This window comes from Triturus cristatus, chromosome 12, assembly GCF_964204655.1.
Source record: "Triturus cristatus chromosome 12, aTriCri1.1, whole genome shotgun sequence".
Classification (NCBI taxonomy): domain Eukaryota; kingdom Metazoa; phylum Chordata; class Amphibia; order Caudata; family Salamandridae; genus Triturus; species Triturus cristatus.
Window position 1 is genome coordinate 40,246,599 of NC_140595.1, and position 24,955 is coordinate 40,271,553.

Genomic DNA, 24,955 nt, shown 5'->3' on the forward strand with positions numbered 1-24,955 from the left:
ACTGGAGGCACAGTGATACCTGCCCCTACAGGGGGTGCAACCTTCCACCATGGGGACTGAGGCAATGGCATCTGCTGACCTAGCAGGCCACTCACCAAACTTTAAATGATCCCATAAGTAACACTGCATGGCTAAGAGTAAGCGTAATTCTTTACAGAAAGAAAGGATGTCAAAACTATGGCATGAAGCGCCAAAAAATGGTGTGTGAGTACAGGTCTAATAGTTTCTCAGTTGACAACTTATACAATATAACGCAGGAGATATTATGTTATGTTTTGCTTCGTTGCAATAAAACAGACATCAATTTGCCATCATTTATGATTCTTCTCTAATATGAAATGCAGTAAATAGGACTAAAACTTTGTAGCTGGGTAAAAAAACAAGCACTGGAAAAGCCAACATGTCTTGTCTATAACAGCTATTGCAACGTTTAGGAGCCATGCAGATGCTTTGCAGAGTGGCTAAAACTGATTTAAAAAACCACAATGATGCAGCCAGGGCTAATCCGCTTTTTTTTTTAAAGTGCATTATCACTGGATGCATCATAGTCCTTTTTTAGATCTCGCTGAGTCAGCGCACATGCGCTGCACGGAGAGACATTTAGTAGGTGAGTTTTCGAAGTGCTGCTGGCTGGCCTAGCCCTTGCGTACACGCGAGCGTGCACGCGCGAACCGCCAGCCTTCAGCGGCATCTGTCTTTCCTCTTGCTTGCTCCCTGCCTCTGCCCCTCCCCCGCCATCGCGCTTACAAGCGTTCGGGATTCTCGCAGAGGGTGCATCTCCGTCACGCAATATCACGCCCACCTTACATTTCTCTTCCGTCGACCCCTCTCGGGGTCAGGCCAGTGATCTCCAAGTTCTTCAATACACTGAAGACGTTCCAGGCGAAGGCAGCCAGATGCAATGTAATAAGTACTGGACCCTGCGCCATCATGCATAAAGGAAAATCGCCTCTTCTATGTTTAGCTGTTACAGGTTACGAGCGGCATGGAAATAGAGAAAAAAAAGTCTGAAGGCAAAGTTTTACTTCCTGTGAGAGTGGTGGCCATCTTAGCATGGTGCTCGTTCCTCTCAATTTAAGGACAATGCATAATTTTTAAATTAATTAGCATACTTAAAACACATAAAATAATAACGTCAGCGTTAGAAACAATCGCTCACGCTGTGTTCACCATTCTGGAGTGAATTGCAGGACGTTGGGGTTTCAATCTGGGTTTATTTTTTCAACTAAATGCTTTATTGTTCTAGATTATGCGCGTTTTTGGGATGATGCATTGCCGCTATTTTTTTCTAATCACACCTGGCTGTTGGCGGCAGCAAGTACACTAGTGGTAAGCATAAACTGAACAGCAGCGAGTGAGCAAATTGGCGGAATCAAATCTCCTAACCACAGAAGTATTTACCCTGAAAAGAAGTTGCAAAAATTGAGCCGAATATTTTCCAACATAACTTCCCTGAAAAGTTGCAGTAAGTTTAAACTATCGGGAGCATTTCTGAGCAAGAATTTAGAGCATATCAGCAACACCCCCGCCCCCCCCGGAAAATGGGGTAAAAACACGGGCTTAACGCACAGTTCTAGGTTGTTATTCAGGAAAGATTTAAAGGTGTGAGTGAGTCTGGCATGGTAGACATCAAGCGTCACTTCGGCCAATCTCATTCCTCATCTCAAAGTAAACACGAGGAGCACTAGGGTGATTTACTAAGAGCGAGCATTTACGAACGACTTCTTTGCACCACAGCATTCTGAACAGGCACGCTTCCTAGAAGAACTCCGCTTCCTAGAGCAGCAGGCTAACAATGTCAAATCAGAGTGCATGAATGTGCAATGGTTCTATTCCACTGAACCAATCTGAGCTGGTGCCGAAAAGCAGAATTTACGTTTGCCAATAGGGAGGCAACCATGTGTCGTGGTTCTACTGCTGCAGCTAATCGGAATAAAGAGAACATAGTCAGCAGGAAACAAGTTATCTTAGCTCCTCCCTCTTCTGTGTGCATACTGTTGTGTCTAACAAAATACACGTTACTAAACCCACGTCACTGGAAAGTTTAAGTAGGGTCAATAAAAACAAGCATTGGCATAGCCAATAGGTCTCACCTTTGGGAACTTATAAGTGTTTAGCCATGCAACAGTTGATGTTGTTGCACCAAGGATATTGTGCTCGATAACTAAACACTTATAAGGTCCCAAAGGCGAGACCTATTGGCTATGCCAAAGCTTGTTTTATAAATATGGAAAACCCAGATGCTAAATAGCATGGTTACAGATCATTGCCCAAGTCGGCAATGCCCATGTTGCACAGCTTGAACAAAAGGAAATGGCAGGGCCAACAGTCACTAAGACGCGACCTATCGGCGTTGCCAATGCTTGTTAGTTTTGGTGCAACAACCCTGTGATTCTGAGAAAATAAAAAAAAACCCTATGTATGAAAAAGAAAAACAAATATGACTACTGGCAGAAAATGCTATCAGATAAAGAAAGCAATTGAGCGCAAGTCCATGGCTTACTGAAAATACATTTGGAAGCAGATAACTGTTGTAACAATAAAAATAGATAACATCTGTTGTCACAATAAACATCTATTTCAAAGGAGAAAAGGGCCACTTTAAAGTGTGTGTGGGGCATAGTAAAACATACCTACAAATGGCAAAAGAGCCAACAAGGCCGACAGTGAAGTAGAAAAAAAATAAAAGCAATATCTCAATCACAGTGCATTCAGCAGAAGGATAGCAATCAAGCTGAAGCAATTAGTACTTGTTCCATGCTGCAGCCGCAAGAAGAGGAAGTGGAGGCAGCACACGGTGTTCAACTGAAAGGCAGCAAATAAGAGTGACAATGAAGCTCATGAATGTTAACCAATGGGCGGGCTACAAGCCCCTTGTTGTATTCAATATCTCCCGCAAACGAGAGCGCATGCGCTGTTGCAGGTGCAACCTAATGAAACAGACTGATTCAAATTCTTTTTGTTTAAACAACAAGAACTAGAGCACAACAATGTTCTCACCTTATCAAACAGGAAAGGAAAGACAACTTGAAATGAGGCAGTTTTGTGCTGCTTCTTGGCACATGGGCAAAACAAAATTGGGCATAATTAGCTTGCGCCAATTTTCTTATTGAAAATTATTCATTGGGGAGAGGATGTGGCCTAACAGCTAGGGCGGTGGACCTCAAATCTGGGGAACCGGGTTCCAATCTCAGCAACGACGCTCAACATCCTGTGATTCTAGGCAAATCACTTTATCTCCTCGTGCCTAACCAAAAAAATGAATGTGTCCTTTTGTAGCGTAACTGGGGCTCATGTAAAGCGCTGTGATACCTGATACCTTCGAGTCAAATGTGGGCTGTATAAAACTCCGGATTTTTTTTTAACATTTTGTAAAAATCGTATTACATATGAAAAATGCTTCACAAGAAATAAATACATATAACCCATTTTTACAATGCATTTACACATGGATGCCACATATGCATAGACAGGGGTAGCAACTGCTAGCCATGGCCTGCCCTCAGAGCATAATATATGCTGGTGGTTGCAGGTGGTGGTTACTAGCAGTCATTTGTGGGACCAAGATGTATATTTCTTTATTCAACTTTGACCCAGTGTAGAAGAGAGAAAAGAAGAAATGGGAGAAAGATAGGAAAAAAGTGACAAAGAGAGAAAGCAGAGATGAAAAAGAACCTGCAAGACAGATAAACAGAAAAAAGCTGTAAGGTGGAGGAACAAAGAGGCATGAGATGGAATCAAGACTAGGCAGTCTTGGTATTCATAAAAGAAAGAAAATAAATATCAGTTGGTGGAAGAAAGAGGCATCAGGTGGTATCTAGGGAAGGCAGCCTTGGTGTTCATGAGATAAAGAGACAGGAAATGTAGGGGGAAGGAAGGAAGAGGCACACGGTGACATCAAGAGTAGGCAGCCTCAGTATTCATGAGATAAAGAGACAGGAAGTGTAGGGTGATCGAAGAAAAATACATGAGTTGGAATTAAAACTAGGCAGCATTGGTATACATGAGCAAAAGAGACAGGAAGTGTAGGGTGGTAGAAGAAAGAGACATATGGTGGAGTCAAGCCTAGACAGCCTTGGTGTTCATGAGATAGACAGGAAGTGTAGGGTGGTGGAAGAAAGAGGCATGAGGTGGCATCAAGACCAGGAAGCCTCGGTATTCATGAGATAAGGAAACAGGAAGTGTAGGGTGGTGGAAGAAAGGCATGAGGTAGAATCAAGACCAGGCAGCCTCAGTATTAATAAGGTCAAGAGATAAGAAGTGTAGGATAGTGGAAGAAAGAGGCATGAGGTGGAATCAAGACCAGGCGGCCTCTACATTATTAAGATAAAAAGACAGGAAGTGTAGGGTGGTGGAAGAAAGAGACATGAAGTGGAATCAAGACCAGGCAGACTCAAATTTCATGAGATAAAGAGATGGTAAGTGGAAGGTGGTGAAAGAAAGAGGCATGAGGTGGAATCAAGACCAGGCAGCCTCAGCATTATTAAAATAAAGAGATAGCAAGTGAAGGGTGGTGGAAGAAAGAGGCATGAGGTGGAATCAAGACGAGGCAGACTCAAAGTTCATGAGATAAAGCGATGGAAGTGTAGGGTGTGGAAGAAAGAGGCATGAGGTGGAATCAAGACCAGGCAGCCTCGGTATCAATAAGAAAAAAGAAAGTGTAGAGTGATGACAGAAAGGAGCAGGAGGTAAATCAAGACTAGCAGGCTTAATATTCTTGATTAATATTCTGATAATGATACAGGAGGTGACTGGCGGGTGAAGAAAGTCATGGAATGGAATCATGACTATGAATTACTAGTAGTCATAAGATAATGAAACAGAAAAGGGTAGGGTGGTGAAAGTAAGAGGCACAAGGTGGAATCAAGATGAGGCAGCCTTTGTATTACCCCTTGCTCCGGCCTTGTGAACCCTTGTCAGTGGGCTCATAATGGCAGAAAGAAGTCTAGAAATTGAGCAGGGATTTTAGAGCGTTGTTTACTGTCTCTAGTTTTCACTATTTGTCCTTAATCTGGGCTCTCAGCAGAAAATAGCAGGCTGTTGAAGGTCCGATAGCGGGACTCTGGATACAATGCGTGATGTCAAAAAAGGGTCACAGGGTGGGTGATGTCACTTCCTCTGGTATTTTGGTGAATCGACATCCATGGTGGCACAACTTATATAAAAGTGGCTATTTCTCTCTTAATGTGCTTTTCCTACAGACAGGACTCAATCCTCTCTTGAGGCTCCCGTGCCTTCGCCTTGACTTACCTTGTTCTGTATATATCTCGTTCTGCAGATCCTGCAGTCATTGTGCCGCAGGACCCGGTGCTCCCGATAGGATCCACCCTAACTGCGACCTGCTCAGTGAGCACTGACCCGAGCCTGAGGGCCGAGGACCTGTTCTGGACTCTGAATGGACGCCGCCTCCCCGCGGAGCAGTATGTGGTCCTCAACAGCTCCACCCTCCATGTGACCATCGCCAACTTGAACGGGTCCAAGCAACAGTCGGGCGATAACCTGGTGTGTCACGGCAGAGACGGGCGCATTCTGGCGGGCTCGTGTCTTTATGTTGGATGTATGTCTTTGATTCTTGTGTCTAGAAAAAAGGTGACTTCCCGCCAAAAATTCCCCAGCCATGAGCAAAGAGAGCGTGCGTGCTGGTTTACCAGGGAATCATTTGGGGCGATGAAAAGTTATGTGCTCTGGCAAAAACAGTTTCCCTTTGTAATCCAACCGCCTCAGTCGTAAAAGCAAGAAATAGAAAGGTTATAATAAGTGTTTATTATCTAAAGTCCAGTCCAACAATCTCTTGTGTTTGTGGGTCAGTTGAGGGACGTTCTGGAACGGTGAGGTATTAATTGGGGTAAAGGAACAATTTGGCAAGAAGCCCTTCTATAACAAGTGCCAAAATCAATGTATATACAATATCGGGCTTTTCCAAATCACCATGTCATAAACACATGTAGTGAGCGTGAAAAGCTGGTAGGGCGATCCTGTGGTCTGACTGATCGAAAAAGCTGACGTAATGACTTCAAGGAAACCTCTCTTCTGCCATAAACAGCAGCAATTTTTATGGCTGCCAGAGAAAAAAGCTTATAGTGAAAACTGTTACTGTCCAAGCCTTTTAATGTGACACTACAAGCAAAATGTTTGAAATCTTTTCAAAGAAAAATGTTAAAACCACTTTTCTTAACCCTGGTAAGGGTATTCTTCCACCTTGGCCATTACAGTGTCCTGCGATTACTTCAATTATGCAAATGTGCTATTTTACCTACAGGACTAGCCACCTGGAGCGCACAGGGCAAGGGCTGCAAAGCTCGAACTTAAAACTTTTATTTTAAACAAAAAGCTTCAAACTAAATTCTCTTTAAATTAAACGTTTCAGGCCGTTTGCCAAATACCCCTAAATGCATAGTGGAGCACTCTGGGATGAGGAGAGGCATACTGGCTTTAGCAAGGCTACATCCCACAATGTGACATTGCAGCACAGTGCAGAGTCGCATGACTTTGATTTACACAATGAACACAATAGATCAGAACTTTGTAGAATTGTGCTGGGTCGGGGATGGCTGAAGCGTGAGGGCTGGTGGGGGGGGGGGCGGCGATTGGCAGGTAGTATCAGGGGTGATCATTGGTACAGAGGGTGCAGGGTTGTGTGTAGAAATATCGACTATAAGAGGGTCATTCTAAAATAATGGAGTAGCAAAAATGCCTACAATATGTCCTGGATTAGCCCGGACAGTCCCGGATTTTCTTAGACTGTTCGGGAGTCCAGACAATTTTATCAAAAATAAATACATGTCCCGGTTTTTAGAGAGGGTCGAATAAGCAATCGCATTTATGACAGTGTTGAGATGGCTCACGTTTATTTATTATCAACAAGTAAAGCTCTTGTTGCACATTACACATGAATATCAAAAAATGTTTGGGATGACCCACGTTTTTTCTTTCAGTGGTTTGATGTGTATTCATAGACCCCCATCTGTATCTTTTGAAAAAGTTAGAATAGGTCCAACCTCCCAAAGTGGTGCCGACAAGTGTTCAGACAAAAAATTGTGATGCGTTTAGGAAGTGCCTCACGTAAGCAAAAACCTGGGAGCAGTTGTCAGGCACTCACCAATTTGATCACTGTTTCATCAGCGGCACTTTCCCAAGCGGAAACGGAAACCAACTCCTAAAATATAAGTGAGAAGAAAGCTGTGTGTGAACGAAAGAAATGTTTGTGCACATCCAAATAGTACGTTCTCTATAAGTCCCAGTTAAAGAGGGAGGTCTTCTCTGGCACTCCGTAGGTTAAAATTTAATTACGGGAAAACACAAAACATATATCCTTAATTTTTTGTGCCCGTACTCATTTAAAAAAAAACACATTATCATGTTTACACCATTTTCCAAAAAACAGCCAGCAGTGGTGTTTCTGGACAGCACGGGTCAAATATCCCAGTCTTATAGATCTCTTATGCACACTTCTGGAGTTCTGACTGCCCACAAAAATCAATCCTTGGTTAATGTTTTTACAATATTAGGAGGGCAACCTAATTTCCTTGTTCACATTGAACTTTCCAATTCGAATTCCATGTATCTGTAATCACTCTTGTTTTCAATTACTTTACATATTTTGTTTTCAAATAATTTCCAGGCGTTGGTGTCTTTTTCCATAAAGTTGTTTTTATTAAGTATCTAATTCCATCACACTTAAAAGAGACCCAGCCAATGCGTTTCATCCCTTATAGGGACTTCATCAGGTGTGATCGATCGATCAGATAGGACTAGGACACACACGCCGAAAGGCTGCTCAAAAGAAGCCCAGACCTTTTTTTTTTTTTTTTTTAAACAAATTTTATTGGTCAAGCGACACATGTACAGCAGGGCCCTGTAACCCAGAGGCGTCTGCACAATCATAGTATATAAGATTGACTTTGACATTTTTCATAGCAATACCCAATACAAACCTTAAAGGAAATACAATATAAATCTAACTCACCCCCCCCACCCCCTCCACCCCCCCGATTGCACTACTGACCCACTCTAGACAGATCCATTCGAATAGGAGCCCAGACATTTTAACAGGGAATGAATGGAATACAAGAATTTTGAGAAGGAGGATACATCAAATGCCCTGATGAAGTCTCTTTAAGAGATGAAATGCGTTGGCTGGGTCTGTTTTGTTCTGTGTTATGGAATTGGATCATTTATTATGAAGTATAATAAACTTTGTAAAAAGAAAGTCCCTATACATTACCATATTGAAATCTCCACCTTGTCTGTGGAGTCTCCCTATGGTAAAGTATAGGTAGAAGTACAAAAGGTTATGTAAAAAAAAAAAAGATTATTGTATTAAATCATCTACTGTTTTAGTTTTTTTTCACAAAGTTGAGCGCTGCAGCATAACTTGACATTTTTTTTATGAGGTTTTATTTAGCATGGCCAAAACAGGGTGGCTGAAAGGTGAGCAAGGCCTTTCAGAGTTTAGACAGGAGAATACAAGTTAGGTCTTAGAGACAATAACACCATACAAAAAACAAAGGACTAAAAAAAGAGACTATTTAGATGGTATATTGAATATTAGTTAGCTACACCAAAGAATTCTGACATGGTTTAACGTAGAAAGGAATGATAAACTATCAGAAATACAAGCATGGCAGGGGGTTCATTAACTCATCTTACAAATAGAAAACAAATCAAATAGGTCGAAATAGGGCTCAATAACAGTGCAGGAGATTTTTGCTGGTGTTGGATAGGGCAGGATGTAGAATTGGAGGCAATCAAGTTGAGAGTCAACCAAATTGTGTTAGAAGTTGATGGAAGTCTAGAAGTCTTAGAAGTCAGACTGGGTGAAAGAGGAAATGAGGCGAAAAGAGGAGGTAAAGTGAGCAATTAGGTTCAAAGTGGATGAGGGTTGATTAAGAGGTCATATTGGAAGAATAAGGGCTGAAAATGGGAATAAATCAGATTAAATGAGACTAAAACGGAGGGGCTGTGGTGCTAATTGAAAGCAGTCAAAAGAATAAGAAAATAAAGTTCATTTATTTATACAAATATATATGCATACATAATAGTAAACTATAGCATCACATTAAAAGCTGATGTTTTTGAGAGAGCAACTGGATTTAGAGGAGAATATATGATTTTAGGAACTGACGAGGAGGATCTTCAGATGATTTCTGAAAAAGTCAGTAGTGTTTGCTTGGCATGGGTGGGTAAAAAGGGATTTCAATATGCAAGTAGCACACCCACAGAAGGACTGGGAGTAGGTTTTCTGAAGCTAGTGGTGGCTAGGCAAAGGTTGACTTTACTCCTCAGGTAGAGCCTATTCCACATGCCAGGAGCAGCTTCAAGACGTTATGTTATTATTACTATTTATTATTATTTGAGAGGTTTATATAGCGCGGGGTATATCAGAGGGTATCAGAGTGCTTTACAAGGCATGTGAACAGAAACCATAGAATTAATGCAAGGATTCAAGGTAGACATAGTATATCTAGAATGAATAAAAAACAATGCAACATTACATATGTATATTAAAAGGTAATAAATAAAACAACATTATCCATTGGTGGCATTAGTGATGGCTTAAATGGTGAATTGGTTCATGCGACTGTGTCAAATGATCCTGTCGGTGTTGTCAGCTGAGGGGGGCGGGGCGGTTTGAAATATTTGTTCAGCAATAGTGATTTGAGGTTTCGTTTGAAAAAAGTATAGGAGGGATTTCATTGGAGATCTTTAGGGAGTGAGTTACAAATCCATGGAGAGTAACCTGAGAAAGAACGTTTCTGGGATTTATTTTTTCCAGTTTGGAAGAGATGAGGAGTGAGATGGAGCTTCTTAGGGCCTAATTTCTACCCGCTCTCGATAGTTTGTTTTCCAAATACTTAGGGCTTGCAGTGTCAATGGCTTTGTGGGTGATACAGGCTGTCTTGAAGTTGCACCTTCCTTCTATGGGGAGCCAATTGAGACTCTTGAGAGCAGATGAGATGTAGTCAAATCTGTTGGTACCTGTGAGGAGTCTAGCTGCTGAATTAAGAGTTGTTCTTAGAGGCACAAAGTGGCTTTTCAGGGTCCCAGTGTTTATGGCGCTGCCGTAGTTAGGTTTCAAGAGGACAAGTGATTGCACCACAGTCTTTAGGTCTCCAGGTGGAATAAACGGTTTAATTTTTTTAGATGCTTTAAGGTATGGAGCATCCTTTTGGCTGAATAGTTGATGTGTTCTTTCATTGACATGTTTTTATCTATGTTGATTTCCAGGGACTTCACAGAATTGGAGAGGGTGAAAGAATAGTTAAGAGCATCCATGCTCTCAAAACATTCTTGGATTGGCAAAGGCTTGTCATTGGGGGGAAACGAGTAAAAGTTCAGTTTTATTGGGATTCAATTGTAGATGCTTGGTGCATAGCCAGGTTTGCATCTTGTTTAGTGTGATATTCAGATGGCATATGTCACTGTGGGATGAAATTTTGCAGTAGTAAAGTTGTGTGTCGTCAACATATACGTGGTATTTCACACCTGCTTGGTTCAGGATAATTGTGAGGAGTTCCATGAAAGAGGTTCAAAAGGTCTGGAGCGAAGATAGAGCCTTGTGGAACTGGATTAGGTTGTGAGAGACAACTGCTGATTTCAATTTGTTGAGAGTGATTTTGTAGATAAGACGTAAATCATCTCAAGACTGTGCCATCTAAAGTTCTGTGAATGTCACCTAATAAATTGAGCATAGCAGTTTCCGTGCTACGCCCTTTTCTGAATCTTGATTTGAAAGTGCTATAGAAGTTGAATTTTTCAATGTGCTGCCTGAGTTGGATCAACACTCATTTTTAATCTCTTTTGCTAGAAAAGGAAGGTTGATGACCGGTCTGAAGTTGTTGTGGTCATTAGGTTCTGCTCCAGGCACCAGGAACACAGTCCCACGAAAGAGAAGCATTGATGATTTAGGACGATAAAGGAGAGATGATGTGGTTCAATCAATCAAACATTTATAAAACACAGGAAGTCACCCACAACAGTCTCGAGGTGCTGTAGAAGTAGGGTGCTGCGCAATGGTTTGCTCATTCGAACATCCAGGTCTTAGTTAAGGGTCTGTACTAGCGTAGAGGGGAGGAGATCGGAGGGTATACAGGTTTCAAGTTTACAATTATCATGTGGACTTTTCCTTCTTTCAATGGTTTAAACTCTGACCAATTAGCATTGTTTTTTGGCGGGCGAAGCGGCTTCTTGACTTTATTTCTGAGTTCCTCGGGTCTGAGGTAGAGCCTGGAGAGGAAGTTACCATGGAGATGGGTATGTCATCAGAGCAGGAGAGTTGAGGTGCCTGACTTCTCAAAAAAGAAGTTCACTATTTCTTCACAGCGTTCGTTAGTGGCTATTATTTCCTGATGGGAAGTGAGGGTAGTTTGTTGTTTAATTATGTTATAGAGATCCCTCTGTCTATTCCTTGCCCAGTCAAGTTGAGTGCGAAAGAAAGCTGCCTTTTCACTAAAGATGTGTTTCTTGTAGGAGAGGTGTTCAGACCTGAGGAGAGCGAGGTGTGTTGGTGTAGGGTTCTGTCTCAATAACCCTTCAGTCATTCTTAGTTGTCTCCGCTTTGTGTTTAGATCTAGATTGAGAAATAAACAAAGGAGGGGAAGAAGAGGTCAGGTTTTCTGTGGACTCAACCCCCTGTCTAAATGTTAAAATAACCCTCACCCACCAAAAGGTCTTTTAGTGGCATGCTTCATCATCAGGTTCTTCCCACCCTGCTGCGGGTCAGGGAGTGCTACGACCGATGGAGACATGGGAGCACTTTGTGGGGTGTGGGCTATATAGTGATGTGAGAGTGGAAGGGTCAGAAACCAATGTGAATCGAAAATATTACCTGGCCACGTGGAACCTAACCTTTATTAAATTCTGTGGCTGGTATTGTTAAAAGGGGAAGAGATGGAGAAATACAATATAATGAGTGTGTGTCTCCTGGTCTACATGTCTCTAGTCTATCCCCCAAGACTTTTCATAAGGACCAAAATAATTGATCTCTTCACCACTCTTAACAAAAATTATAAATTGGTCTTATCCAAGGTTATTGTAATCAAGTGCAAAATGTTGAGTGTAGAATTCTCATGCCAATATGATACCCAATAGTTAGATTGCTTCAAAAAGGATATAATTAATATCTACTTTGTGCCCCATAACTCTTCACTGGAGGGGAGGGGTGCTTGTAATCACACATTCGTCAAAGCTGCACTCTCACCCACACACTTAGCCTCCCACAGCTTTCCAAGCAAAATAACTATTAGGGGCCTTTTGGTGGGTGAAGGTTATTTTAAGAAACCCAGTGTTTCCCTTAAATAAGTATCCTGGAAGGATAGTGAAAACAAAAGTACAGGTGGACTTTCTTTGGTTATGTAGATCTAGATTGAACCAGTATCTAGACGGGGTCTTTCTAGACCCCTTAAGTTTGAGCGTGCCACTTGTTGAAGCAAGTTTGTAATTGCTGAGGTATATGGGTTGTGAGGTTATCTACCGTACGTAGATGAGGATGGGAATGAAGTTGGGCGTTGATCTTGGTTTCCAGATTCTATAGGGGAATTTGTTGGATGTTCCTCCCCCAGTGTGTATTTATTGGATGTGGTTTGGTAGAGTCTAGGGTTAGCAGTTAGGCTGAATTGTATGAGATGGTGATCCGACCAGTTGATGAGCATATGGATTGAAGAGAGAAAATTTAACTTCTAGTAATTATCGCATCTAGAGTAGTGCCTCTGTTGTGGGTCTGTTATTCGCAGAGTTGCTTGAAGTAATTGATTTCGACTAAGTTTATTAAGTTACAGACCGTGGTGTGGATCTCTGTCATTCCAGTGAAGATTAAAGTCTCCTAAGCACACGGCATTAGTGTCAGTTAACCCATGTTATAAGGTAAGCTAGTTCTTCAATGTAGAATGAGCGATCACCAGGGTGGTGATAGATCGTATGAAGTTATGGTTATGTGTATTTCTAAAGCGCACTCTCGCCATCCTGGCACTGTATTTGAGAAAATGATTACAAATTCCATTTTTAAGTGAGCATCTTCTAAATACAAATCATCAATGGGGGGGAGGGAAAAAGAAGCGGTGGTCTATTCAGCTTCCAATGGTTAGTACAAAAGAGGGGGGGGAATAGACCACTTGTCCTGTGTACCAGGGTCTTATTTAACGTGGATGGTTGTCGTTAAAAAACCCTCATATACGTACACAAGTCGCAGGCGGTATATGTTGGTTCTCCGCCTTCATGTGTCGTAATAGCATTATCATTGGGTTTTTTTTGTCCAAATGCTCGCCTCCCCATGGAGGAAGACCAACTGGTTCTGCAGTAGTGGTCAGAGAGATAAAAAAGAGGGTGTGCTCGTGCTCAGTGAAAAGGTGATTCTGGAAATAAAAATCCTGCTGTCAAAACTCTTTTTCTTTATTCTTGAGATATTTGACTTGGGAGATTAAAATCGTGAACGTGCATGTGGAGACCTAGTTATTGGTCTGATGCACTGGTTATTGTCTATAAGAGGTCTGGTCTACATGTTTCAGCCTCGTGCAGAGTCTAGAGGCTTTCGTCAGGACCAAGGGGGAATAGGGGGAGCTATCTTGGGCTCACCTTGTGAATTCTGGGGGCGGTTGTAGTGTACTCACCACCCTTGATGTAAGGAGTCAGATCTTTTAGTACCTGTTCCTGTGAAAAAGAAATAGCGTGTATTATCACATCCTAACAACACATTAATTGCTAGTGTTCTCTCTCATGGATAATGCTAAAACGGATATTTTGAACAGACAGTCTTAGTGTACTGTAATCATTGCGCTTCACTTGCGCTTTGTCACACACATATTTGGTGAAAGAAAGATTTAAGGTCGAGTTAAAAACAGAGGTTAAGTAAACATCACATCGCTTTTCTTTGCTTGATTTGGTTGTATAGCATGTTAGCAGCATATGTATTCTCGGTTCATTGCTAATCTAAAAATAATGGAAAAGAAGAGAAATCGGTTTTCGCTGTTTGAACAGGCGCTTTTCTTTGCTTGATTTGAGCGTATAGCATGTTGGCAGCATATGTATTCTCGGTTCATTGCTAATCTAAAAATAGTGGGAATGAAAAGAAATCGGCTTTCGCTGTTTGAACAAGCGCGAGGTTTCTAACTGAACTAATGGGAGTAATTCTCGTAAAAGGGGTTTACCTTGTTTTGGAATTGTACATCTTGCTTCAGGATATTAGTCAGGTGGTAGAAAACCTGTTGCTGTTGGAGAGGGAGAAAGAGTTAGTTTTTTTACTCACTGTTTGGCGCTAATTTTTGGAGACGGCTTCCGCGTCGCTTACCGGTTCCTCCGGCAGACCCACTTGTTCTGACTCTGACGTTATCCTGGGACAACGTGCATTCCGGTGGACTCGCGTTAAAAAGGCCGTAATTGCAAAAATCGAGGAAAGACTTCTCGGTTTGGTTGGCATTAGGTTGTTTTTAACTGATTGGCAATTTTGTATACAATAACACGCACAATGTTAGGAAAGTTTTTAAAAGGGGGGGAAAGTCAAATTAGATTTCAAAGTGTGGTGTTGCATTAAGGTGAATACTTCTGGTTAGCAATGTTATGTATGGAAAAATGGGAGTTATGCCCATATTATGTTGATGATGTTTATCACTTCTAGATTCATAATGTTTGTCAGAGTGGTCTTCCTTATGTTACGTGTTTACCTCCCTCTTCATGTAAAGTTAAGGAGGTGTTTGTCATCATTTACAGAGAGTGGACCAGGGTATGGAATCGTTCAGCCCCTCTTTATCTGTCTTTAAGCGATGGACCCAGCGTTGTTCCTTCTCGAAAAGTATTTGTTCAGCATTGTGGTTTTTGAACGTTAAGGTCTCCAATATTACCCAATTTAGATCTTCAGGGGTGTGGTTAGTGTCTATATAGTGCTTACTCATTTTTGTTGTTGCCCTTTTGCACGAAATGTTGCTGCGATGTTCGATGATACGTAGTTTGGCTTTTCGGCAGGTCATTCCTATGTATCTCAGGTTGCAAGGACAAACTATCATGTACACCACATGTGTGGTGTTGCAATTTGTGTGATTACGTAATTCCCATTTGAAGTTGGGAAGAAGTTGTAGAGATTTTGTTGTTTTAGTTAACTTGCAAACCGAGCAGGAGCCACACGGGTAGTGACCTACTACCGGACTCAAGTTCCAGGCTGTTGTTAAGGTTACTGTTGTGGTCATAGTCCTTGGTCTCGTGTGGACCAGGATGTCTTTAATGTTTTTAGTTCTCTTGTTGGCAAATCTTGGTTTTGGCCATTTCAGTGTGTTCGAGGTCAGTATTCTCCAGTTCTTATTAATGATTTTCTTGACTGTGTTAGATTCAGTGTTATATGTTGTGACACATGTCATTAAATCCTCAGGTTCTTCTCGTTGTATAGTAGATAATAGATTTTCTCTGGGTTGATTGCGTGCTCTCTTTTGACATTTCCTTATCGTTTTAATAGGGTAATCTCTTTTGGTGAGTCGATGTTCCAGATCTCTTGCTTGCTGTCTGTAATCTTCCAAATCACTGCAGTTTCGTTTCAAGCGAAGGAACTGACTGTAGGGTAGATTGTCTCTTAAAGGTCGAGGATGGAAACTCTTATAAGAGAGAATGCTGTTTCTGGCCGTCGGTTTATAGAAAGTTCTGGTGTGTAGTGACTCGTTCATGGAAAAGATGGTTACATCAAGGAAGTCCAGTTGATGTTTATCTGCTGTTAGTGTGAAATTCAGGCAGTCATCCCTCATATTGATCCACGTCAGGAAGTTCTTTAAGGCTTCTTGGCTGTCTTCCCATATCATAAACACGTCGTCTATGTACCGTCGCCAGAACCTGATTTTTTCGTAGAAAGGGTTGTTGGGGGTTTGTATGTGTTCATGTTCGAAGTTGCTCACATACAATCCTGCTACACTCGGAGCAAATGTACTGCCCATTGAAGTTCCGTGGCATTGTCCGAATAAGGTCCCTTCGAATTCAAAATAATTCTCTGTGAGGGCTAGTCTGCAACATTCCAACACGAAATGTCTAGGTGTTCTGTAGGTCCAATCACAAGAGAATAGGATGTTTTCTAGAGTGTTCAAAGTCTTCTCTTGAGGTAAACTGGTGTAGAGACTCTCCACATCTAGACCTACTAGGAGCATGGTGTTTTCATTGTAGGTCTGGCCTTCTAGTAGGTTCAGGAGATCACGGGTGTCCTTCAGATATGTCGGGGTCTTTTGTACCAGTGGTTTTAGGAATTGGTCAGCAAATTGGCAGAGTGGTTCTAATACAGACCCAATTCCTGATACTATAGGGCGTCCCGGTGGTGGAGTTGTATTTTTATGAATCTTTGGTAAAGAGTAAAAATAAGGAACTCTCGGTGTTTTGGTTTTTAGAAAATCCGCCTCTAGTTTAGAAATCCATTGGTTGATTTCGGCTTCGTCAACCATTAGCTCGACGGTCCTTTGTAATCTTTTGGTGGGGTCAGTCGTCAGTTTGGTGTAAAATCTTCTGTCAGAAAGAAGGTCAGTGCATTGTTGGTTGTAGCCCTGGTTGGTTAGGAGGACGATGGCTCCTCCTTTATCTGCTGGTTTTATGATCAGGTTGTCTTTTTTGCTTAGTTCATCCAGCGCTCTTGGTTCCTGTCTTGATAGGTTCATGTATGGTTTTCTACTGCTGGTACTCAAGTTGTCCACTTCTTGCATGATAGCTTGTTCGAAAGCTTGGATTTCAACTGGTACAAGATGTGTTGGTGGATTGAATGTAGATTTGGGCCTCAGATTTGTATCGCTTTCTTTGGGTTGGATTTCTTTGTCTTTAAAGAATGTCTTCAGTTTAGTTTTCCTACAAAATTCTGCTAGTTCACATTTCAGCTTGAAGATGTCGAGCGGTGGAGTTGGGACGAAGCCCAGACCCTTGTTGAGGACAATTTTCTGATCGTTGGTAAGGATGGTCTCCGTGAGATTGACTACCAGCGATTCGTCGAACTGGTTCCTGGTTGTTCTTTGGTCATGCTCCGGGTATGTATTTGTCCCTCCTGCTCGTTCCAAGTAACTGTTTTTCTTCTTGCCCTCTGGCGCCCGGGGCCTCTTCCTAAAAAAGGAGAGGGTGATGGTTGTGCATTCATCATTTGGCCCATTTGTGGAGGTCCCTGGAAGTAAGGATTCATCCATCCCTGGTAATTCGGCATGTAGGGTTGGAAAAAAGGGGGTGGTTGTTCGTAGTATCTCGGCATCTGCCAGTTGTTCCCTCTTTGGCGTCGGTTTCTCCTATTTTGGCCCCTGCCTCTTCTTATAGTCGTACCTTCATCACCACTCCAGTCAGAATTATTGTTGGAGCTCCCTGCTGAGGAATCGTCATCTTCTTTGTAGTCTGGTGAGACGTAGTCTTCCCTTGAGTAGGGGTGCATCTTTTCCATTGAAAACCTTTTGAGCGGTAAGCGACGCGGAAGCCGTCTCCAAAAATTAGCGCCAAACAGTGAGTAAAAAAACTAACTCTTTCTCCCTCTCCAACAGCAACAGGTTTTCTACCACCTGACTAATATCCTGAAGCAAGATGTACAATTCCAAAACAAGGTAAACCCCTTTTACGAGAATTACTCCCATTAGTTCAGTTAGAAACCTCGCGCTTGTTCAAACAGCGAAAGCCGATTTCTTTTCATTCCCACTATTTTTAGATTAGCAATGAACCGAGAATACATATGCTGCCAACATGCTATACGCTCAAATCAAGCAAAGAAAAGCGCCTGTTCAAACAGCGAAAACCGATTTCTCTTCTTTTCCATTATTTTTAGATTAGCAATGAACCGAGAATACATATGCTGCTAACATGCTATACAACCAAATCAAGCAAAGAAAAGCGATGTGATGTTTACTTAACCTCTGTTTTTAACTCGACCTTAAATCTTTCTTTCACCAAATATGTGTGTGACAAAGCGCAAGTGAAGCGCAATGATTACAGTACACTAAGACTGTCTGTTCAAAATATCCGTTTTAGCATTATCCATGAGAGAGAACACTAGCAATTAATGTGTTGTTAGGATGTGATAATACACGCTATTTCTTTTTCACAGGAACAGGTACTAAAAGATCTGACTCCTTACATCAAGGGTGGTGAGTACACTACAACCGCCCCCAGAATTCACAAGGTGAGCCCAAGATAGCTCCCCCTATTCCCCCTTGGTCCTGACGAAAGCCTCTAGACTCTGCACGAGGCTGAAACATGTAGACCAGACCTCTTATAGACAATAACCAGTGCATCAGACCAATAACTAGGTCTCCACATGCACGTTCACGATTTTAATCTCCCAAGTCAAATATCTCAAGAATAAAGAAAAAGAGTTTTGACAGCAGGATTTTTATTTCCAGAATCACCTTTTCACTGAGCACGAGCACACCCTCTTTTTTATCTCTCTGACCACTACTGCAGAACCAGTTGGTCTTCCTCCATGGGGAGGCGAGCATTTGGACAAAAAAAACCCAATGATAATGCTATTACGACACATGAAGGCGGAGAACCAACATATACCGCCTGCGACTTGTGTACGTATATGAGGGTTTTTTAACGACAACCATCCACGTTAAATAAGACCCTGGTACACAGGACAAGTGGTCTATTCCCCCCCCTCTTTTGTACATCTTCTAAATACCCCAGTCAACTCCAGGTTTGTTCCCAATACATATTTGTGAATATGGTACAGGATGGCCAAAACCATCTTTATGAATTCGACCCAAAATGTTTAAATTATTTATTGATAACATGTCATCGATAGTTTTCTTTTTACCAATCTTGCTGTGTTTTGAATTTCTTTTCTCTTTATTTAGTACCCCCAGAAAAACCTGTGAACATAAGCTGTTGGTCCAAAAACATGAAAGACTTGACCTGTAAGTGGGCCCCGGGCAGTGGCGGAGAAGCATACCTGCACACCAACTACACCCTGAAATATAAACTGAGGTACAGCAGAGACAGGAGGAGCAAGATGTCCTTCAAACAATAAGCTCTTGCGTGTTATACGTTTAACTAAGACTGAAACAATTGGAAAATGTAAAAAGTGAACAGGAAATTTGGTGCAAGTCTGTGTGACATGGGAGCTACAGTGCCACGTCACAGCGTTAATCATGTAGAAAATATGTGGGGGGAAAAATAGTTATTTCCTTTAAGATCAAGGGACACATACATCTTGACTTCTCATGGAGCTCAGGATCTGAATGGTTGAAACTGAAACCTCAACTCCTACTAGGGAAAGGGGGACATTCCAGTAGAAGATAGTAAAGCAACAGAATATTGCAATATCAGTATTTGCAGTTTACATATGGGGGAATTTGTAAACATTTAGCGCATGTGGTGCTCCTGCAATCCCCAACTTCATCTGAGCAAATCAGACTCTGACATAGGGGGGTGATTGGATGATCCTATTCATGAACTGGATATGTGGTGGATCGCATGATCAGCAGTTTTGAAAAGAAAAATTCAAAAGCTGGAGATGTTCAATGGAAAGGTGGGTGTAGTTTTCTTTACACCTGCCTAGTCGAGCAAATTGGGGAAATATATGATGCAAATCAATGAGGGACTACGCTGATTGTGAATCGCTGGATAACCCGGACTACACAACAGAATAAAGTTTAATACAATGGGGTGTGGGAGGACACAACAGTTACATCTAGCCGGTTGCATTAGCTATTGAACTTATGGTTACACGACTTTCCTTATACAAAGCTTTCTTAAGACCATTACTCCCAGAATGCATCGGTTTGCTGGATAGCGGTCAAGGACACGTTTGGCACGCAGTGATTTAATGACAATAAAATCAAAATAGTGTGCCAGTGGCACTGAGACATCAGGTCTTCCTCTTGAGTGGATAATCTCAATCAAGGACATGCTTTTGGGGTTATTTGAACTGTTCTCACTGCTATCCGCTGTCTGTCATAATTATTAAGGGCAGGTCTAACGTGACTGTGCCCCTGACCAACACTACCAGCTTGAATAAGGTATTCGTTGTGTTAAATGGTAGCGGCAGTTTCAGTCGATAACCCTTCAAGTATTGCCCGGCGGTAATCGCCTCTCATACCATTCGATAATTTACCAATGAAAGAGGCAGGCGCCGGAGACTGGAAGGCAGGAAACAAAGTTTTTATTCCGTCGGAGCAGAACACATCAGATCAGACAGCAAGGTATCGTCACGAGGTGCTCTAACTGCATCTCTGAGGCCTGGCCTCTTATACACAGGTTTATGACTTTATTGCAGAGTTATCATACATGGCACATTCTTGAGATTGTCTTGGAACATAAAAGAACATCCTCGGAATCCCCACTTCGAGCTCGTTCCCACACATATCTACAGTGGAAGTCCCCACCCCATCCACAGTAGGAGATGGCTATCACACAGCTGGACATTCCGCCAATTCCCGGGGGGGTGTGCGACCGGCCGGGTCTCAGGGGGTAGGGGCCTTGATCTACTGTAATCCCTTTGATGTGGGGTGTTTCCCTTACAGTAGGGGTAATAAACTGCATCCGCAGGGCTAGGTGATGGCCTGGGATCGGTTCGGACAATGGGGCGCAGAGGAAGGGGGTTATCAAAGAGATGCATGACCATGTATGGGATGTCGGTCAGGCGTGGGATGTGGTTCTATGGCAGGGTCGCGCAGAAGGAGAGGGTTTATGGCCCGTGTATGAGAGAGCGGGGGTGGCCGGCGCGCGGGGGGATGCTTGCAGCGCCAGGGGGACGCGCTGGCGATCGGCAATGAGCAGGGAGAGACCAGGGTGCCTAAAATGGCTGCCGTGCGCATTCCTGTGTGTCGCGCTGGGGAGAGACAAGATGGCGCAGATAATGTTCAGTTTGCAAGCTAAATTTCCACAGTCCTCCCTTTTAACATGTCTCGCCAGCTTGTCTAGTTTGGATCTATCCCCATAATACTACGAACTTCCATCTCATACAGAGCTTTCATTCGTTCCGCTTCAAAGTTCAATGTCTTAGGGCAGATGCAGTTCATAAAAAGCGAGCATAAAGGTGGCAGACACTGAATCCCCAAGCAGCATCCACATAGTATCACAATTGGTATTAGGATAAATGAGAACAGCCTCCATCCCCAATTTCTAATAGTGTCCCAAAACCAACTCCCCAGTGACCATTCTTCTTGCTCCTGATGAACCTCTGCGGAAAGTCTGTGGAGGTGTTCAATTGCTTTGTAGACTGAGGGTGAGTTATCCGGTACGTAGGTACAACAGCTGGACCCAATGATGCGGCATGCTCCTCCACGATCAGCCAGAACCACATCTAGAACGAGGCGGTTCTGAAGGGCCACTAGGCGGACGGCCTGGAGCTCGGCGGTGTTGTTGGCGAGGGCGCCAGCCGTAATGTTCATCGCCGTTTCGACTGCCTGGGTTAAGTGGCGGATGGCACGGCTGTTTGCCATTGGACCCCAAAGTGGAACAAGACCTTTTACTGCGTCCATGAACTGTGCTCCGGTGGAGTCGGCTTGCACAATGTCTTTGGCACGTTTCTGTGGGTGAGGGTTTGCTGGAGCCACATATGTCGGAGGAAGGACAAAGGCGATGTAGCAGGTGCCTCCCCAACCTTTCGGAAGCCAGGTGTAGGCCTTAGTACCACAGACGAAGTACATATTCGGGGAGGCAACAAAGGAGGGTGGATCAACTGAGTCCAATGTTCGGGTGATGAGGCAGGAGCTGTGGCCCACCAGCTGCGCCCCCAGGCCTTCGAGGCACACAAATCCAGTGATGTTGATGACGGACAGGGCCACTGTTAGGGTGGCGGCCGTCCGTTTCCGGAGGTAAGAGAAGGTGGGTCTGGCTGGGTTGTTGAACACTTGCATTTCAACTCGTTCTTTGGCAGGGATGTCCATGTGAAAGGAAGTGTTTGATCTCAGAGGGCAGAAGGGGGCAGAAGTTCTTCCAGTTTTGTTCAGCCAGAACCCATGGTAGAAGTGTGACATGGTTCTGCCGGAAGTGGCATTGTCCTTGTAGCTTTCTTGCAGGAGGATTAGCCAGGCGAGGCAGGAACCATGGACAGAAAAAGGTGAAGGGATAAAAGGGATAGAGTGTCCAGTAGCATGTGGTAGCAATCCACAGATCCAGCAATTAGTGGCGTTGGCGGCAAGATTGTGTTGGTGGAGCAGCTGCACAAAAGAGTTATTCCAGAACTCCTTACGCCTTTCTCGGAGTTGGGGTGAAAGTGAGATCAGATGGTGTTCTTTCATGGTGGTAGGTTGAACGGTGGTCAGCAATGTCTTATGAGCGGGTGTGCTCTCCTCCATGATCCAGAAGGTGACCATGAGGAGAAGGCAAAAGAGAAGGGTAATGAAAAGTGTAATAGTCTTTGAGCTGTGCATTCTGTCAGTCTTTGGGTTTTTGTAGTGGATCTTCGGACGTCCGGTTGCTTCCATCATCTTCATGTCGGGCGCTTCCATCACCTTCGAGAGACTCGGTAGCGGGCAGACCCACAGACTTTGTTTAGTTTCTCTCCTGGTGGCCTTTGAGGTGACTAGGCTACCGCTCTGAGATTTTCCACTTAGTTTGTGGTCTGCTTAGCCGAAGTTCTCTCCTTTCGTCGCAAGTTATACCCTTCCTTGGATGGCACGGTGGGATCAGGATATTTCACTAGCTCAAGTGTCTCCGTATCTGGGCGGCGGCTCAGGGATGGTCGGTCTCTGTCCAGAAGTTCTTCTTGGGCGGTGATGTTGTCCGTGGTCGTCAGGGTCGGTGATACCTTCTTGCAGTGGTGTGCATGCAGCCAATTGCGTTTCCCCTCCACTCGAAGAGCTGTTCGGGTGGTGATTAGGACTTGCAGGAGGCCCGTCCACCGGGGCTCCAGACTCTTGGTGCGCTGGAAGTTACGCACTAAGACAAAGTCGCCGGGTTGGATGTCGTGCCCGGGGCCCCTGGAAACATCGGGAATGGCTTGCAGCACCTGCTGATGGATAACAGACAACGTTTTAGTTAGGTTATACAAATAGTCAGACATGAGGACGTCCGGGACGTCGTGGATGGATGTTGGTTTTGGTGCAGTCCAAAGGTTCATGGGCCGCCCAAAAACGACCTCGTAGGGGGTTAAGTGGTGTTTAGTGGGGGTGGAACGCATTGATAGCAATGCTAGCGGGAGAGCGTCTGGCCATTTCAGTCCTGTGGTGGCAACTATTTTTGCTATCTTAAGCTTCAATGTGGCATTATGTCGCTCAACCAGGCCTGCAGATTGGGGATGGAAGACCGCGTGGAATTTCTGTTTCACACCCAGCCCCTTTAGAATGAGTTGGATAACCTCGGCTACAAAGTGGGGGCCATTATCGCTCCACAAAATTCGACAAAGGCCGTATCGGGGGAAGAATTCTTTCAGTAGTACTTTTGCAGTTGTCATAGCGGTGTTGTCGTGGGTTGGGTAGGCCTCCACCCACTTGCTGAAGGCACACACAACGACAAGTACGTACTTAAAACCTTGGCACCTTTCTAACTGGACATAGTCCATTTGTAGGACTTCAAAGGGGTGATTTGGAACCCCAAACCCTCCCCGGGGTACAGCAGTTCCTTTCCCAGGGTTGTGTTGGAGGCATACTAGGCATTGTTGGACCAGACGTTTGGCTGAGTCTGGGATTTTGTCGTTGTGCCAGACTTTGGAGATGAGTTCGATCATGGGGGCAGACCCTATGTGTGCGGGGGAGTGTGCCATGGTCAGCATGGGGATCAAGTATGAGTCGGGTAGCAACCATTTGTTCGAGTCTTTAGTTCGCCAGCAACCGGCATCGTCCTTCAATCCCACCCGGGCCCATTCAGTTAATTCGTGTGATGTGCTGGCTAGTTGGATATCCCTAATCGTTTCCCTAGCATCCTTCCATTTCTCAGTTTGTGACCTGGTCACGTACATACGGGTCGTGGACCTATTCTCGGCTGTGGTTCGGGCAGTAATGTCAGCTAGTGCATTTCCCTGTCCTATAATGTCTGTCACCTTCTTGTGCGCCTGGCATTTGATCACGGCCAGCCGTGTGGGGAGGAGGACTGCTTCGGTCAGGGCAGAGACTAGATCTCCATGCAGGATGGGTGTGCCGTGGGAAGTCAAGAATCCCCTCTCTTTCCATAAGAGCCCAAAGTGGTGAACTACCCCGAAGGCGTACTGACTGTCTGTGTAAATGTTTGTGGTTGTCCATGCTGCCAGGATGCATGCTCGTGTGAGGGCAATTAGTTCCGCCGCCTGTGCGGATCGCTGTGTGATGCGGGCTGTCTCAACAACTGTTCGGGCTGTGGTGACTGCATAGGCAGCTGAGGTGGTGCCATCGGGGAGCTTGATACATGAGCCATCCACCCACAGTTCTCCGTCAGGGTCCGGGAAGGCAGTATCCCGGAGGTCAACCCTACTCTTGGTCTGTTCGTCGGTGAGGGTCATGCAGTCATGTATAGGGGACGCATTGGGGTCAGCGTCAGGGAGAGGTAGTAGAGTTGCTGGATTCAGAGTGGTGCATCGCTTCAATGTGATGTGGGGTGCAAGCAGAGTTAGTTCGTAACCAGTCAGTCGTGCGCTAGTCAGGTGTTGGGTCTTGGTTTGGTTTAGGAGGGTGTCAACCGCATGGGGTACCAATACTGTGAGAGGGTTCGAGAGCACGATCCCCTCACTTTGCCGGATAGAGACAGCAGCGGCGGCTACTGCTCGAAGGCAGGCGGGCAAAGCTCTGGCTACAGGGTCAAGAGTGGCAGAGAAGTAGGCACAAGGGCGTTGTTTAGGGCCTATGGACTGGGTTAGAACAGACAACGCACATCCCTCCCTTTCGTGGGTGTAGAGGGAGAAAGGTTTAGTGTAGTCTGGGGTTCCTAGGACTGGGGCCGAGCAGAGGGCGTCTCGTAATTCTTTGAAGGAGGATTGGCATTCGGATGTCCAGGGGAGGGGGAAGGGGACATCTTTAGCCAGCAGGGAAAGCAGAGGTTTTATGATAAGACTGAAGTTTGGCAACCATTGTCGACAAAAGGAGGTGAGGCCTACTAGGGACCTCACTTGCTTCTGAGTTTT

The 24,955-nt window shown here is 44.1% G+C and overlaps 1 protein-coding gene across 4 annotated transcripts in view; it reads left to right on the plus strand.

Moving 5' to 3' along the window:
• The window catches only part of CRLF1 (cytokine receptor like factor 1), a 136,616-nt gene that overhangs the window by 51,683 nt on the left and 59,978 nt on the right, over positions 1 to 24,955 (plus strand). For 2 of the 4 annotated variants that reach the window (XM_085639393.1, XM_085639392.1), the window contains exons 2-3: positions 5,279 to 5,557; positions 18,774 to 18,903. In XM_085639393.1, coding sequence (XP_085495519.1) covers positions 5,279 to 5,557; positions 18,774 to 18,903 — 409 coding nt within the window. The remainder of the gene's footprint in view (positions 1 to 5,278; positions 5,558 to 18,773; positions 18,904 to 24,955) is intronic. The other 2 variants (XM_085639394.1, XM_085639395.1) reach the window with 1 other exon arrangement.